This window comes from Sturnus vulgaris, chromosome 25 (genome assembly GCF_052056855.1).
Source record: "Sturnus vulgaris isolate bStuVul1 chromosome 25, bStuVul1.hap1, whole genome shotgun sequence".
Taxonomy (NCBI): domain Eukaryota; kingdom Metazoa; phylum Chordata; class Aves; order Passeriformes; family Sturnidae; genus Sturnus; species Sturnus vulgaris.
Window position 1 is genome coordinate 3635986 of NC_142267.1, and position 17487 is coordinate 3653472.

General features: G+C 52.3%; 1 protein-coding gene across 1 annotated transcript in view; it reads left to right on the top strand.

The window, feature by feature from the left end:
- Positions 1–14752, top strand: part of AJAP1 (adherens junctions associated protein 1) — a 37959-nt gene extending 23207 nt beyond the window's left edge. The window contains exons 3-6 of the mRNA XM_014883891.2: positions 1139–1226; positions 3980–4222; positions 5365–5495; positions 10091–14752. Coding sequence (XP_014739377.2) covers positions 1139–1226; positions 3980–4222; positions 5365–5437 — 404 coding nt within the window. The 3' untranslated portion in view covers positions 5438–5495; positions 10091–14752. The remainder of the gene's footprint in view (positions 1–1138; positions 1227–3979; positions 4223–5364; positions 5496–10090) is intronic.
- Positions 14753–17487: the final 2735 nt, after the last annotated feature.

Here is a 17487-nt window from a genome sequence, read left to right on the forward strand (position 1 = left end):
ACTGGGCTGGTTTGATTTTATTTTTAGAGTCTTTCCTTTTATCTTTTTCAGCAGCGTCCCACTGGGAGCTGCTCCAAGAGTGCCGTGCAGGATGCGGCCGGGCTGGCTGCTGCCAGGGTGGGCGTCACTCCTAACCTGGCACGCGTGGGCACGAGCTGCCACCACTCCTCGGGCCCGTCGGGACACGCTCCCATTGTCACCACCCTCTGGGAGCTCATAGCGTGGTATTATGATATACAGAAGTATTTGTCTGGACTTCACCTTCGGGAGGTGGGGTGCCTCCCACTGTGGCATTTCCCCTGTGAATTCCCCTGGGAGATGAAACCCAGAGCTCTGGCTCTGGCTGGAATTGGCTGCTGCCCACCCTGCCAGCATGAGGATCACAAGTGGATCCTTCCCCATGAGTGGTGGTTGCCCCAGTGCTGCCCCATGGCCCTCAGGCACCCCCAGCTCCAGCTGAGCCATGGCCCTGGCACTGACACCATCCTTGCCACAGACGGATACAGATATATATATAAAACTGCTTATTTTCCTGTCATTCTAAGACTTATTTATTTATTAAAACTACCATCCATCAGGAGCTGCAACATCTGTTTGTGAAAAATAGCACATCCTTGGGCTGCAGCCAGGAAAAATCATTTCATTATGAAATTGCAACTGTAAGGCAGCACAAAATCACAAACATAGTGTACAGCGAGCTGCTTTTGTTTCCAAACTGCTCATTAGGAATGATCCACGAGCCAAAATGATACCCCGTGGAAGGTGAAGAGGGGGAAATGAACCCACCCAACCTGCAAAGCGAGCAGCCGTCAGTGCTGTAATTATTATCCCTGGTGAATCCCGCACCCGGTGCAAGGCTGCACTCGTCTCCCTTTCCATCCCAGAGGGGAGACGTCTTCACTTCTCTTCCGTTCTTCGTGCCTAATTCGGGCTGACAAGGAACATACTTGAGAGGATAGGAAATGAGGAGCCTGGCTTACAGATTATTTGTGTAAGGCAGGAGAGAGGATTGCGGCACCGCTGCCGGGGGCTGTGTGTGGCCCGGCGCTGTGAAGGGCTGGGAGGGGGTGGTGGGGGGCTCTGTGGGGAGGGGTCCCCTCAGTTCCCATCCCCACTGTCTCTTTTCTTCTGTCTGCAGGTCTGGCAGTTCATCAGATAATCACTATTACAGTGTCCCTCATCATGGTCATAGCTGCGCTGATAACAACTCTTGTCTTAAAAAACTGGTAAGGTCCCTCCTGCTCTGCTTGGCTTTGGGGGTGGCGTGGGGTGGGGACAGGGTGGGGATGGAGGTGCTCATTCTGCTGCAGGCGCCAAAGCCCGTGGCACCTGCCAGGATAGTTTTGGAAAGATATTGCAGGAGAAAATAGGGCGTTTACACCAAAGGGTGTGTGAGGTTGGTGCATCAGGATTCGGCTGCACCCCCGCAGCTTCCCCACCTCACACCACCTGGCCAGTGGCTTTGGGGACCAGGATGTGGCTGGGGCTGGGTGGACAAGTCTCATGGGATACATGCACATTGCTGCTCCGGGGCTGAGTGCCTCAGCACAATCCCACCTGGAGAGGTCAGAGCCGTGTGTTGGGCCACAGCGGGTGTTCCCAGGATCTGCCCAGTGCCGGCAGCAGCTCCTCCACTGCCTTCCCTAAGGAGCTTTGATGCTGCTCCTAAAATCCCCAGCCTGGCTTGGCAAGAAGCAGCTGCATCTCCTGCCCTTCCCTGGGACCCCAGGGATGGAAGGGCACCTTCGAAGCCCCTCAGGTGCCATGGTTTGAAGCATGCCCCAACCCCCAGGGCGCTGCTGTGCTCCTCCAGCTTCATTTGCTCCCATTTATTCCACCAGTGTGGCTGGGCGTATGGCAAAATAGGTTAGCTTTTGCTCCAGGCGCTCCTCACTTTACCTATTTTCCCAGGGAAACTGGCCTACTTTGAGGTCAGCGTTGCTGGCATAACGACACGGCTGCAGCACGGGGCTGGGGGAGAGCGGCCGGTGGCTCTCCCCTCTGGGCTGGCCGAGCTCTGCGTGGGTGCTGCAGCAAATCGATTCCTGCAGCCAGGAGGCAATTACAATACCAGGTTGACGAGGAGCCTGCTGGCTAACTGGGATGAGAGGAGAAGCCCTTCGCAGGGCTATGGAGGCATCTTCATCTTGGCAAAGCTGTAATGCTGAGCAGCAGCTGGCTGAAAGTGCTGAGGTTCTGTCCCCATAGCTGAACTTGCTTTGGGGAGCAGCCAGTGACGCTCCCTCCTGTATCTCAAGTGAGATTTAATTCACTAAACTTCCCTGGTTGCCACAGTGTCTCAGTGAAGGGGCAGGGAAAATAGTTTATAAAACACTTGTGGGATTTGTCTCCAGTCGCAGCAGTGAGCGGTACGAGTCATTGATCCGGCTGACCACAGCTTGGCAGAACAGCTCAGTAACTGCTGCTGAAGCCAAAAAGGGGAAAAAATAAATCCAGTGATCAGTGTAGAATAGAAATGCTTTACAGTAAGTAAAATTGAGAAATCACCAGAGAAAATCCTCAGTAGGGGAGTGTGGGCAGCACCCAGGTGTGACCCAGGTGAAGGAACTGTAGCTGGGAGTTTGCTCAACTTGAACCAAATTGCTTGGGTTCACTGGGTGACCCTGGGGTGCGTGTGGGTGCTCCATGGCAGGGCTGACCCACACCACACACTCTGGCCCCGACCCCAAGTGGGGACACAGTCGCCGTCCCCGTCCTTTGGCTGGCATTTGTCCCCCTTGAGCAGGACGGGTGAGTGATGGCTGCATGCCAAGACAGCGTCCTTCTTGTCACTGCTCCTCCTGCACACGTGCTGTGGGGAGACAGCAGTTGGTTTCAGGCTGTCTCTTTTGGTTGCATCAACCAGAGCAGAGCTGGCAGTGCCCGCTGCTGGCAGATGCTGCCACCCCGGCCAGCGCTGCTCCTGGCAGAGCCCCACGCTCCTGCCCCCAGGGGTGCCCCTCCACAGACAGTGCTGGCATCCCCAGCTCCCACCACCCTCGGAGCTGCCACCTCCCAAAACTCCAGCATTCTGCGAGGCGCTGTCAATCCCATCTGGAAAAAGTGGCATCTTAATTAAATCAGTGTCTAGACCCTGAAATAGGACCAGGCTGATTGAGGGCGGCTCCTGTGAGCTGGGGTTCTCCTCCTCTCTGACATACTGAGCCAGAAGTGTTGTGCAGCCACGAGATCCTGATGAAGCCTCTAGAGCTGGAGGAGCCCCTGGAGAGCAGGACTGCCCTGCCAGCCATCCCTCTGCTGTGTCACACCAGGTCCTGAGCTCATTTATCCTGAGAAATTCCAACCTGTTGGTGTCTCCCAAATGGAAAGGGCTTCACTTCATTGTTCTCACCTACATATTTTCACTTAAGAAAAGGCTTTTGCTTCCTGCAGGTACAAATGTGTGACTCATTAAGTCATTCCTCTGATGGGAAAAAGCTTGTGTCTAAAATGTAAATTTGATTCTTAAATGCACCGAGCCAAATGACTGCTTGTGGCTGATCTTTCCAATTCTGAATTGGAATTGGAATTTCTGAATTCTAATGTAGTATTGAACAATCTGTAATGACCGGTCAATCAGGTCAGTTCCCTTGCCAAGTTTCAGGGATACACTGTGCCTCCTGCCCCTTCTGCTTTAGCCTTTCAGACTGTAACAGACTTATAAAAATGACAGAGGGCGAATTTTTACAGACAGATAATGGGATGGGACAAGGGGAATGGTTTTCAACTAAAGGGAAGACTTAGATTAGATCTTAGGGGAAATTTCTTCCCTGTGAGAGTAGTGATGCCCTAGCACAAGCTGCCCAGAGCAGCTGTGGCTGCCCCATCCTTGGAAGTGTCCAAGGCCAGCTTGGACAGGGACCAGTCAGGACCTGATCTAGTGGAAGGCATCTCTGCCCGTGGCAGGGGGATGGAACTGGAGGATTTTTAAGGTCCCTTCCATCCCATGATTGTCTGATTCTCTCTCCCCCCCGCCCAGCTGCGCGCAGAGCGGGCGCCCACGGCGCAACAGCCACCAACGCAAGCTGGACCAGCAGGAGGAGAGTTGCCAGAACCTGACTGACTTCGCCCCCGCTCGCGTGCCCAGCGCCCTCGACATCTTCACCGCCTACAACGAGACGCTGCAGTGCTCCCACGAGTGCGTCCGGACCCCCGTGTCCGTCTACGCAGAGGACACGTTGCACTCGCCCGGGGATTATAAAACCACTTTCAATGGAAACAGGTGAGGTGGGCGCCGTCTTTTCCCTGTAGGTGGGGAGTGCCCTCCCGCTGTGCTGACGGGGCCCCCTGGTGCTCAGGGGTGACGATCTTGGAGCATTTGGCAGAGCCGCCTACTTTTTGGGTGCTCACCCACTCATAGTTCAGTGTGGGACCGGCCCCTGATCCCCAGTCCTGGCGGTGAGGCTGGGTGGGTGCCACAGCAGCCCCTGGCCCTGCAGGGCTGGGCGAGCTCAGCACCAGTGTTCAGTTCGAGCTGCTGCTGCTGCTGCCAGCACATAAAATGCCACTGGAGCCATTTTTGCAGCGCCCGTGCTGTCTCCTCAGTGGCATCGGCTGCAAACAAGCGGGTGATTAATGGAGGAGCAGGCGGAGGAGAGCCAAATGAACCGTTTGGCTGCTGTGAAATGACGGCACAGCACTAACAAGGACCATCAATGGCAGCCAGGGGATGTGGCCGTGCTCTGCCAGCCCCTTGCCTGCCCAGAGGGAGGGGATCAGGAGCGATGGGGTTGGGAGTGATGTTTCCCACACTGCAGGCTGTCTCCAGAGTTCTTTCACTGGGTGCTGGTGTGGTTTCACCATATGGTAAATGTGTGTTCCCATCAGAGGTAGAGGGGAGAGAGGAAGAGAGTTTTGAGGGAGAAAATGAGCAGCTGATGCTCCAGGCAGCCTCGAGGAACCACAACATGTGTGGCAGCCACAACCCATGTCTGGTTGCCCCAAGGACAGGTCTGGAGCCAACAACTTCATTGATGCCTTTTCAATCAGCATCTCTTGCGTGTATGTGGGGTTCTGCTCATCTGAATTTTCCAGGGTTTCTTCACATCCTGGAAGGTGGAGAACTGGCAGGGATTGTCACACCATTTTGCTGGGTGTTCACAAGCCTTGGTTTGATATGAACTGCAGCCAAGTGACTGAGAGTGCCTGTGTTCTGGCTGGCAGAGATCACGGCTTTTCCACCATCCTGGGATGCTTTCTGGGACCCACTATCCTAGAGCACTTCCAGGCAGCCTGGTGAACCCAGACCCACTCAAAGCATCACTCTAGAGGGATGTAAAAAAGCTGATTGTGCAGCAGGCCACCCTGGCTTGCACCGTGTGTTACGTACCAGCGTGTACCAGCCCCTCTTTCTGCTCACTGCAGACCCTCTTCTTCTGACCGGCATCTTATTCCCGTGGCCTTTGTGTCTGAGAAATGGTTTGAAATCTCCTGCTGACTGGCCGAAGCCTGTTTGACTTCTGGGGGCAGGGCAGACGCCAGCGGGCTGTTTCCTGGTACGTACCGCGCTCCCTGAGTCCATCCTGCATCCGTTCTGTGCCCCCACTGTGCCCATCATACCCTGCCTGGTGCCATCCCCCCATCTGCACTTCCTTCGGTGTGACTGGACATATTTCATGCCGTGGAAGGGGCATTGGGAGCCAAACAGCATTTCCAGGGAGGTTAATTGCAGACAGGCCCACACTAACAGGCAAGGACTGGAATGGACAAGGATTGAAAAGCAAAGGGTCTCTGGAGCAGCCTTGAACTTCAGCCTGATCCCATGGTTCCAGCCCACCTCTAAAACCTCAACAAGCCACAGTAATTTCCGTGCTGGGAAATGGTCTGATCTGTAATTAACCTCTGGTGGCATGATGGACAGTCTGCCTTGTCTGAGCACCACACGTCCAGCATGCCCGCTCCACCAGTATCTGAAAGCTCATTTGGTGATGTTTGCTGTCATTAACACTTCCATGCTCACTGCAAGGGTGCTGGGGTCCTCCTCCCCTCCTCCTCCTTCTCCTCCTCCTCCTCTTTCTCCTCCTCCTGCTGCTGCTCTGCAAAGCCAACCCTTCGAGCAGCCCCCAGCAGCCAGTCACACCTGGGGTGTTGCTGTAGCTGGACAAGTGCAGTGATGTTGTTCTGGTTGCAAGAGTACAATCTTTGGGGATTTTCTTCTCTTTTGTTGAGTTGGCCCAAGCCGTTTTCACCTCCTTGTGTCACTTTTGAAGGTGGCACAGCTGATAGCTGTGCCAGGAAAAGTCTGTCTGTGCCAGCTCGCCCTGGGCAGTGATGCCCACTCAAGCCACGTGCTCAGGTGAATTAATTGCTCTGTCCCAAGTCCCTGCTGTAATGAATCATGTATTCAGTATAAATGAAATTTCCAGCCTTCCCTGGCTGCAGCTCACTTGGAATAGCCTGTTTAACATTATGCACAGCTATTGAACACAGAAATATAATTAGATTAGAGTGGAAGCGAATAAAAAGTTAATGGTCTCAGCCAGGCTGGGGCTGGCGGTGTCTAGACAGGGCAGGTGAGGGGTGTGCCAGTGCAGTGGGGCAGAGAGCAGGGATTCATCTGGCATGGCCCCACTGCCCCCCAGAGCTTATTCTGTCTGCAGCAGCTTCAGTGGTGAAGGTGAAAGGCTCTCACTCCCCATCCACCAATATGCTCATGTTTTTTCTCTCATTCTTGTTGTGGCCACTGCCTCAGGGGACAGAGGGCAAAGGAACCCAGGCAGGAGCTGGTGCCAGGAGTGAGGGAAGAAGGAGAACGAGCATGGAGGATCTGCAGGGAACACCAGCCTCAGCAATAACCCACTGGGCCTTTTCCACCCTCAGTTGTGTAGTTTGGGATGTCTTTCCATTGGCTTAAAGTGAATTAAAAAGAAATAACACATAAAGCAAGCCAGCTACACTCGATGCCATCTACAGCTCTCCATGCCTCAGGTACAGGGAAGGAAGGAGCAGCTTGAAGCACTGTAGGAATCCTGTATGGATCCCACTGCTCCTGCCCCAGGTCCTGTGAAACCCTGGGCCAGAGACTCTGCCCTGGTCACCTCCATAGATTTCTTTAAATAGCCTGAAGCCATTCCATTACGCCTTATTAAATCCTTGAAATTCTCATTGACCCATTTTCATGGAATCCATAAAACGCACATTGACGCGCTCTGGAAAAATCCATCCGGCTCGTACCTGGAGCATTAGCTCTGTAATGGCACTTCAATTACAGATGCAATTCTGGAAGCTGCTGTTTGGTTTCATTAACGATAACAAAATGAGATTGATCCCAAACCTGTTCTACCTGTTCTCTGTGTGTTTACTCTGCACAGGTGTGTTTGTACCAGGGTGTTTCTGGGACACACTTGCAGAAATGGTGTGTCCCAGTCGAAACCAGGTGCCGGTGGGAAATCCCTCAGGTGAAATGAGCATTCCAAGTTTCATGTGTCACTGTGTAAGGTGCAGATGGCATTGAGATGAGCTCCCTGCTAGGCTGTCCCTGCCACTGTGGTTGCCTTGTGCTGTCACCAGCTGCCAAGTGCCAGAGGAGCAGGGGGATGGAGGGAAGCAGAGGAGTGGAGGCATGGAGGATGCCTCTCCAGCTTTTGTTTCTAGGGGAGAGGCTGGTGAAAGAGATGCAGCTGCTTGGGCTGCTCTGCTTCCGGGGTAGTGAGTGTTTCCTGGCTGGCATCCACAGCCACAGCAAGGTCACCTGAAGGGGACAGTTGCTGTTGACCCACTGCACCACAGCAGAGGAGAGGGATGCTCTGGAGAATGTGCAGCTTTTTGTCTGGAGGGGTTACATGCAGCTTTCTCCTCACATCCCCTTTTTCCTAGTGTTTTACAAATTTTAATTGACAGCACTTCACAGCTCTGAGCTGTCTTGTTGGCACATTAGTGCTCCTGATGGTGTGGGCACAAGGCAGGTGGCATGTCCCAGGACAGGGATGGCAGGACAGAGGTGCTGCAGATGTTTTGTCAAGATGATCACTGGAAGCCCAGTTGGGATTTAATGTGAACTTCACATCTGACAGTCCATCAGCCTGGTGTGAAGTCTGTCCAGCTGGCACCCTGGCCTTGGGTGATGCAGACAGCATCATCAGGCTGGGCTGAGCAGGTTGAGGCAGCAGATATAAGGGACAGCACTGCAGAGCATCTCCAGCCCCAAGAGCTGCAGGCAGTGCCACTGTTGTGTCAGGAAACCTGGTGAAGCTCATCCATGTACACGGGGAGCAGATGTTGAAGCTATTTCCTGGGGTCAGATTCCTCCTGTGCCAGCAGGAGCCACGGGGAGGGTTCCTGTGCTGCAGGCACAGTCCCCACCAGGACACTGTCCCTCCCCACAGCAGGTGATGCTGCCCATGGCAAACAGCTGGTGGAGCTTTCCAGCAGATTGCCTGTGCTGGCAGCCAGGCCCCACTGGAGCTCCTTGGTAGATGTCACACCTCAGTGGATGTCACATCTCAATAGCAGCTGCTGGCAGCTACTCCTGCAGGCAGAGAAGTCAGTCTGTCTGCAGCAGCCTGGTGTAGCAGCACAGCCTCAGAATGGCCCTGGGCTGGGTAGGTGAGGAGTGGAGCAGTCAGTGGAAGCTCTCAGGAGTTACCTGAAGGGAGGGATGAAAAAGAAAACTTCTCTTGACTGGTTCCAGTGGTGCTGGAGGAGCACCCAGACAGAGAGCAGGAGCACTGTCGCTCTGCAGACCAGCACAGGACGTGTGCCAAAGACTTGAGTGGCTTTGTCCAGGCACCACAGCACAGGGTGGCTGGTTTGGCTTGGTTTCATCCTGGCTTTGGGGCTTTCTAAAATGAAGTTTGAGATTCTGCATTATTCTTGTCCTTAATCCCACTCTCTTTGACTGAAAAACCCCATGGAATGAGATTATACAAAAATCTGTAAGGTTGATCAAGCGCTGACCTACTTTGCACAAAGAGGCTATTTGGGATACAATACCAATTGTACACCCTGCCATGGTGCATTAACCAGTGCTCACCCAGAGCCACGGCACAGTGGCACCGCTGGCAGGGAGGGGCACTTCGGGGCCCAGCAGCTGTGCTGGTTTGGTGACACCAGCCTGACCCTGCCCTGGCACAGGGCACTGAGAGCTGACAGCGTTGTGTGGTAATGCCGTGCTCGAACACGGCAGCAGCTGCTGTGCTGGCCCCGTTCTGCCTAACAACAGCAAATGGTTTGTGTTAACATTAACAGATAATGAGTCATCATAAAAGATCCCGGCTTGTCTTCGGAGGAGTAGCAGCAGTCCCAGCACAGCCCCAGCACAGGAGATTAAGGACTCTGGAAAATCTGTCTTGCTAATTAAGACTTCAGGGTTGTTCTTGGAGATGGTGTATTGGGCATTTTGCTTAAAAATAGAGGGTTTTTTAGAGAAAGAACGCTGGGACAAAAAGCACACCATGTTCTGGATGCTGATCCCAGCCAGGCAGAGGGCACAGATTAGGGATGTGTGGATTAGGAATGCACTGCTGTACAGGGTGTAGGTATACCTGCTGTCAGCTGTCTTTGGCACACTCAGCTGTGCTACAGCTCATGAAATGTCACGGATATGTAGAGCAAGCAGCCACACGCCACTTGATGGGGAGTGATTGTCTTCACATTGAGGATCCAAGATTGCATAGGGAGACATCTTCCAGTAGATGGTAAATAAATAGCTTAAGGACTTTGATAGGATCTCTGGTTTGGTGCTTAACCAATTCCCTATTGATTCTTTAGATTTAACTTCAGAAAATCTTATTAGTGCTTGTCATCATCTGCTTGTCTGCCAGAGTACTCACTTCTCAAAGGCCCGAGTGCGAGAAGCTGCAGAATGCAGGGATGATTTGGAGTAAATCCCACTCTGGAAAAGGCCCCAAGGAGAGAGAAATAGGGTCCTCCCAATCTGCAGCACAGACCAGCAGCTGTGGAGAAGGAGGAGGAGGTCACTGATACCCTGCTCCCTCCATGCTCTGCTCCCCCAGGTATCCCACAGCTCCACAGCCAGGGGGGAAGAGGAGGAAACCTCCAGGCTGTGGGGGATCATCCAAACAATGATGCAAGACATGGTGCAAATTCCTTGTCATGACTTAATTTTTCTTTTTCTTCTCGTCCTCAACAGGATTCCATTGGTGAACCTGTAAAAATATAAAAAATAATGGGTTACCTGTACCTACCATTTCTGTTTACCAGTAGGAGACTCAAAGAGCAGCGTTCTATGGGCCAAATATATTTTTATAAAAATGAACACGCCTATAGGTAACTGCGTTGTCGAGGAGCACGTTTTTTTTTGAGGAGGAGAGAAAGGAAAGTGTGAGAACAAAGAATCCCGTGGAGGAGGAGGAACCAGCAAGGGATGGAAAGGGAAGGATGAGCGCCTGGAGCCCGGCCATGGACGGTGACTCTGAACCTGTGCCAATAATACCATTATGTGCCATGAACCGATGCAAAGACTTTGCAAAGAGCCGAGTCAGTAACGCCTGGAAATGTTGTGGAGGACGAGTGGGGCATCTCTTCTGGTGGGGTCATCCATTCCGGTCCATACCCCTACATACATACGGTATATGTAGAGAGAAAATATATATATATATATACACACACAAACCCTTTTTGTACTGTAGCAATTTTTGAAGATCTTAAATACTCATTTTTAAAGAAGATGTCATGGGCTAATAGTCTCATTTCTTTAACACGCATCATGCAAACTGGGTGATCTGATGTTTTCTACTTTGGCAGCTTGCCTGTCAACCTATATGTGTATATATAGGTAGACATATATACTTATATATACGTGTGTGTGTGTATGTATAGGCATATATATGTATGTATACATATATATATATATAATTTTGGTTCTTTTTGGAAATGCTTTTCCAGCGTTGCGACGTGACTGTGGTGGGACATGGCCAGGGCTGTGCTGCCGGCAGGAAGCAGAGGAGAAGCTTCCCAAAACCATCCAGAGCACAGCTCAAGGCAGTGCTGAAGGTATTTCCAGGCTTCTGTATCCCAATACATCACCAAGATCGATGGGAAGAAGCCAGAAATCCTGGGCCTGCCGTGTCCACAGAGCTGCAGTCTCCACCGTGCTAGGCATGACACCTCGGGGCTGGACAGGGCAGATTTTTGGGGTGGACTTCCAAAAGATGGGCCTCTCTTGGCACAGAAGAAAAATTTTAGGAGTGAGGTGTGGGAAGGTTTTTTGAAAATGGCTTTTAAATTGGCCACAGCACCAAAGCTTACTCAGCCCTGTGTGAGAAACAAGAAGAAGGAGCTCATTGCCTCCTGCCCCAGCCTGGGGCTGTGGGATTGAGAGAGCCTCTTCCTTTGTTCTCCTGGTCTTGGCTGGCTCTGCTGCAGCAGGAGAAGACACAGTCAGCTGTCCACAACCCTGGAGATCTCTTAATAGTGTTTAAAGGGAATTTTTGCCCGGGAAGAACGATTCTGCAGGCTCCGGTTTGGTGTGTTGCTCTAGAAACATGTCCACGCCTGTCCAGCTCCTGCTGGGGTGGGTGGTGTTCGTGGGTGCTGACCCTAAACCCTCTGTCCAAGTCTTTCCATGGAGTTGGGTGCTTGCCATGCTGTGCTGCACATCAGACACTGGGATGGGTCTCGCTCGGGTCCCTTCGATGTTAAATGGGTGGAAACGACAGCAGAGATCAGACCAAAGTCCTCCAGTTCTTTTTGTAAACTGCCCTTGGTAAATACTAGTGGTTTTTTAGAATTGTCCAGATCCACGTTTCTACTCCCCCACTGATTACTCAGCTCCTTTTCTTTATGAAAAAGAACGTGCAGTTTAAAAACAAACAAAAAAAAACGTAGAACCCTGTGGTGTTGGCATAGCCACGCGTGCGGTCTCTTGTTCCTGTGTCCTTTTCTGTCCTTTTCCCATGGAATTGCACAGTCTGGATTATTTGTCCTGAATTTTTGGACGCTGCCTCAGACAGAAGTCTTCCTTGCCAGCCCTGACAATTACCTGCGGCCTGGAGCCAACCATCCCCTGGGCAGAGCACTATCTCCTGGGTGGCTCATGTCCGGCTCTCCAGAGCATTGGATGCCTCCAGGGAGTAGAGGAGACAGTGTCTTGCTACAGCAGTGGCCCCCAAAGCTTTAGCTGTCCCTGCAAGACGTGGGGACTGTCTGTCCTTGGGAAGCATGAAGTCTGAGCAACTGCTCCAAGGTCATCTCAGTGTCCTGGGGCTTTTCTGTGATGGTGGTGTCAGTGGTGCAGCCCCTGCCCACAGGCTATTCTCCCTTTGTGACTTCATGGGAATCCATCTGCACCGGCTTTGAGCCATGTTTCTTGTGCTTCTCCCCTTAATCTTCCTATTTATTTCACTCCCACAGGTATTCCAGTGTAATCGCAGTAGCAGTATGACAAGAAATCTATCTCAGCTCCCTCATTGCAGGGCATCTGAAGCAGCATTCTGTGTTTCTGCATGGATGAAACCTGCTGCCCACAGGGAAGTTGTCAGGCAGAGCTGGGAGATGCCAGGGCAGCACGGGCAGCACTGGTGCAAGCGATGGTGATGATGGCAGTGGTGATGGAGAGGCACCTGGCTCACAGGAAATTCCCTGTGGAGCTGGGGAAGAGGAGGGGAAAGAGTGTGTGTATGTGTGTGTGCGAGAGAGAGAGAGAGAAGGAAGGTGAATCACTGCAACCCCCAGGATGGGCACAGGTTTCAGAGGGCAGGACTTGAATGAGCTTCCCCTCCAGTCTGCAGCAGGACATGTCCTGGTCTCCCCGGAGCTGAGCGGTGAACCAGGGAACAAAAGTAGATGCACAATCTTCCCTTATTTATAAGGACCAACAGCACTTGCACTTTATCAGAGGAAGCCTCCCCCCATCCATGCTGGGCCACTGTGGTGGAGGGAGAGGAGGAGGAGGAGGAGGAGGAAGGGCTGGGATGGAGCCACTGATGCAGTGATGTATGAGGCAGGATCCAGGCATCCTAAGGTCTTGCACAGTGAAGAGAAATGAGCTGTGGTGATTTCATTCCCTCCTATTGATGAAAGCCAAAAAAAAAAAAAGAAATAAAAATAGAAAGTCGCATTTCCATGGCATAGTCTATTGAGTAGATCTTCCCTCCATGGAAAAGCAGGGAAGCGTGGTGTTCTCAGACACGCTCCCGTGGGAGCTCTGTCATGTTTTGGGCACATCATCTCACCCCGAGGTCTTGGAAGGTTGAAAAAAGAAAAGTTTTTGCTCATTGCTTTGCTGTAAGCCCTCAGCCCACTGCTGCTTGTTTCTTTTCAGTTCATTTTCCAGATTGCTTAGCCCCTGAATAGTCCCTGAGAAACACACCATGGCAGCCAAGAGTCTGCCACATTCCCCAGACATGTCATGGAGTGTCTGTGCGTCACTTGTGGCTCTGTCTTGGAAACAGTGATGTGGGACAAGCCACCCATGGCAAGGAGAGGTTGGCTCTCCTTGGGCTCTGCAGCAAGCCCAGGCTTCCCAGGGCCATCCAGGATTCTCCTCCCTCCACATTCCCTGCAAACCCTGAGCAGGAGCCGCAGGATGTGCCGCTCCCACCGGGCCAGGGAGTCAGTGCCCCTGCTGCCACCGGCACCGGTGGGCTTTATCCTGCACCAAACTGAGCTGGTTTGGGGCTCCAGGTGGGAGCTCCCATATCATGGCACCAACAGGTAGGGTGGGCAGGGTTTGGTCCTCAATCCCCTGACCTTTGAAAGCCGGGGTTCCCCCCAAGGGCGGCTTCACCCCACAGCAGCCCAGGCAGAGCCGGTCCTGGGCAGCCGCCCCTGTCTCCAGATCCGATCGTTTACCTTCACTCTGTCTTCCCAGCTGGAGAAAGGGCGGCCGGTGGTGGTGGTGTCAGGAGCCGTGCTCCAGAGAACACCAGTGCTCCATGGGGCACCAGTGCTCCGTGGGGTCGAGGGCACCGAGCCTGCCAGGAGGTCACTGCAGCGATGGCAGATTTCAGGTTACCTCTTCTCCACTGGCAGCTTGTTGCGAAAGGAAGGTAGTTCAGCTGAAACGGTAGTAAAATAGTAGATATTCTACACATAATATATATTTTGTAAAAAAAAAATTTAAAAAAAAATAAAATAGAACAAAAATATATCTATCCTATCTCAGCCCACCCATTTCAGGATGAATGTGGTTGGAATTTTCGTTCAACCGGATATTAAATCTGTATGCGATTTTTTCAAAACCAGCAAGAAATCCCTTGCCATTTCCAAGTCTGTGGGTTTGGTCTCCCGAGCTCATCTAACGCTTCTCACACATTTTTAAGAATTACTCTCAGCATTTGTAGGTACATTTTTAATAGTGTCACGAGTGGAAATAATATTTACTTTGAAAAAAGTATATGTTGCACAAAAATGTACACTAAGGGCACAGATTTCTGACCCAGATTCTTCTATTTTAGGTTCCAAGGGGTTTATTTTTTTGTTTGATAGGACATGTACAGTGAAGTTTACACTTTATTTTTATTTTGCCAAAACCCGTTTTTCTAACATGAGACAGTTTTACTTTGTAACCGGTTTTACATCACTGAGTACTTCTTTATTTTCCTGGGGAAATCCTGCACCAGGAGGCATCCGGTGAAAGCGCCGTCACCTTTTGGCATTGTGGCTGCCCCACCCGCCCACAGTGCGAGCCGGGGCGGTGCCAAAAGGACCTTTTCTTCCCGAGCGGTTTTTAATTTGTCTCTGTCCGTGGAAGCCGTGTATTTGGAAGCACTGTAAATGCCACCCTATCCCCTTGCCCTCTGTATATTTAGTACTCTGATGTTGCTATTAAAACTGATATGAGAACCGCGCAGCCGGTGGTGACTGGGTTCCTCCGTGCACAGTCTCTGGGGAGGGGATGGGGTTGGTTTGGTGTCCAGGAGGATCCGTGTCTCAGCAAGGAGTCCAGAGGTTTCCCTGGGGAAATCCCACTGTTCCCAGCTGTGCACACCTCGGGTGAGCAGCAAGGAAATAGCCCTGCCTTCGTCCTGGGAAGAGGGTCTTGTGCATCCCCTTGGTGTCCCCGCCACAGCAGCACTACCTCCACACCCTTGGCACAACAGGAGGGTCACCCAATGTCCCCCCAGGCTTTGAGGGGACCCCATGTACCTTGAGGCAGCTGCTTGGAAGAAGGAAGCCATTAAATAGGACTGTTGGGGAGTTAATTAAACATCACTAATGATGCCTTAAACAAACAGCTCTGCTCTGAAATAATTTCACCCAGCTACATCTTTTACCCAAGGTGGAGTCCTGGCCCTGACCAGGTCCCTGGTAAGTGGTGCCTCTGGTCTGCACACTGGGTGTGGAGTGGGTGACGATGGGTCACACTCAGGCCAGCCCTGCTGCTGTGCTGCTCAACAGATGGATGGATAAATGGATGTGGGGACTGGGCAGCACAAGGAGGGCTCTTGCCAGACAGCTCCCATAGCCCCCCTTGGACCCAGAGCATCCCCCTTCCCCAGGAAACTGTGGGGGCTGTCATCCTCACAATGCCATCTGACCAGGAAAGGGCGAAAAGCCTTCATTGCTGTCCATGTTGGCTTTGAAGAGGGGTGGCCTGGGAAGACAGAGACCAGCACAGCACCTGCCACTTGCATTCCCAGGCTGTGGCAGCAGCCTTCCTGCAGTGCCAGGACCCTCCACAACTCTCCGTGCCAGGCCAGCACTAAACCAAGACCAGAGATGATGCCCAGCCCCAGCCCAGGCAAATTTCCAAAAGCTCCATTCTGCAGGAAAATATATAGAAAAATGGGGAGGGACAAAGTGAGCTGCTCTTCATTTTAGGGCCAAATTGCCAGCTTAAATCACCGAGACAATGTGTACAAGCGAACAGGATGCGAATGGCCTCAGAGCTGCATATATCAGCCGGAGAACTCTGTTCATTTCCAGATGCAAGTGGGATTTCAGGGCATGAAATACAGTGTTAGGTTCTCATTCCTTTCCCTGCTATTTATCACAGCCGGAAACGTACTCACCAGCCTGAGCTGTTCCAAGTGTCGCTGCTGGGAGCGTGGAGGAGAAATATTGTGCTGAGCTGTGGGAGAGGGATTGGGGTGGGACAAGGCAAGCAGCCAAAGGGAAGAACCAGCATCCCTACTCCCTCCAGAACCCTTTGCCCCAGCACAAAGCCGGGAGCATCCCCTCTTGCTGCTCGTCCTGCAGTGCAGTGAGGGCCAGGGCACAGCCACCACACACCATGCCCTCGGTTAAATGGTGCCACGAGTGGTCCCCAGGGCTGGAGGGGCCGTGACAGGGTCACTGTCCCCTTGTCAGCACTGCAGTCTGCCAGCTCATATCCCTTCCAGCCCTGCTCAGCAGGGCGAGGCTGGAAAATGAGTCTGGAAACAAAACACCACACACTGGTGCCGCAGCACACAGTTCTGATAAAAAGTAGGACTAAGCATTATCCAAGTTTAATTATTATAATTATACCGGGGCGAAGTAATTGCTGGGGATATTTTAAGCTTCAATCAACACGCTATTTTGAAAACCGAAGCCCTGATTTACCCAGGGTGAGGTGGTAACCATCAACAGGCACCCAAGCTGCTGGCAGCCAGAAGAGCCCACCGGGAGGGTTTGTGAGCTGCTTGGAATTCTTGTCTTAAAACAGGGATTTGGGAAGGTGGGGGATGAGACAAGCAGTGGGAAGGTGGAAGGGGGTCCTCCATGTCCCACAAAGCATTGCCTAGAAGCCTGGATCCAGCAACAGGATGGGCTGCAGGAGCAGCATCAGCTTCAGGAAAAGGAGCCATGCAGGATGGGCAACCCCAGCTCGGCAGTGGCTCTGAGGAAGATTGGCTGGGGCTGGATGATGTAGTGATGTTGAAATCATTTAAGCTTGTTATGGTGGTTTCTATGGCTCTCTGGCTGGATGTAACAAATTGACTGCATCATTTTCCAGATGGATCATTCTTAAATCATCCAGGACAGGCTTCAGGGCTTTGCACTGAAGCAGCGGAAGGCACTTTGGTTCAATAAAGGCTGGAACGGTTCTATATCAAGTGCTATTTCTTATTAAAAGTGTAAGTACATCATCCCAGCTGATGGGTCTCACAGCCAAGATCTGTCTCCATGCTCTGCACCCCTCTGAGCGTCTTAGGTCCCCAGTGGGATGGGGGACCATATGTAGGTGCCTGTGGTGGCAGGCAGAGTGGCTCTGCAGCAGAGCAGGGGGAACACTGATGGGTAAGGTTGTCCAGCACCTCATCCCTACCCCCTGCTTTCCCCTCCCCAGACAGGTACCAGCCCCTGGAACATGCCCAGCTCCTGGCAGATGGCGTGGCCCAAGCACATCAGAACAAAACCTCTTATTAAAATTGCAACTAACTGACCCATCAGTAAGCTGTGCTGCAGAATGGAGGGGTTTTCACTGCTGAAGCAGCCCGTGGGTCGTGCCCAGCCCAGCGGTGTCCTGCAGCAGAGTGAGCTCCCATGGGCCCGGCTCTGTCACCACACTTGGCCACGAGCTCCCGGTGAATGACGAGCACTGAGAGAGCAGTTTGCTACTGCCAGGAAATTTGTGCTAATAAGCAGTTCGAGGCAGCGACG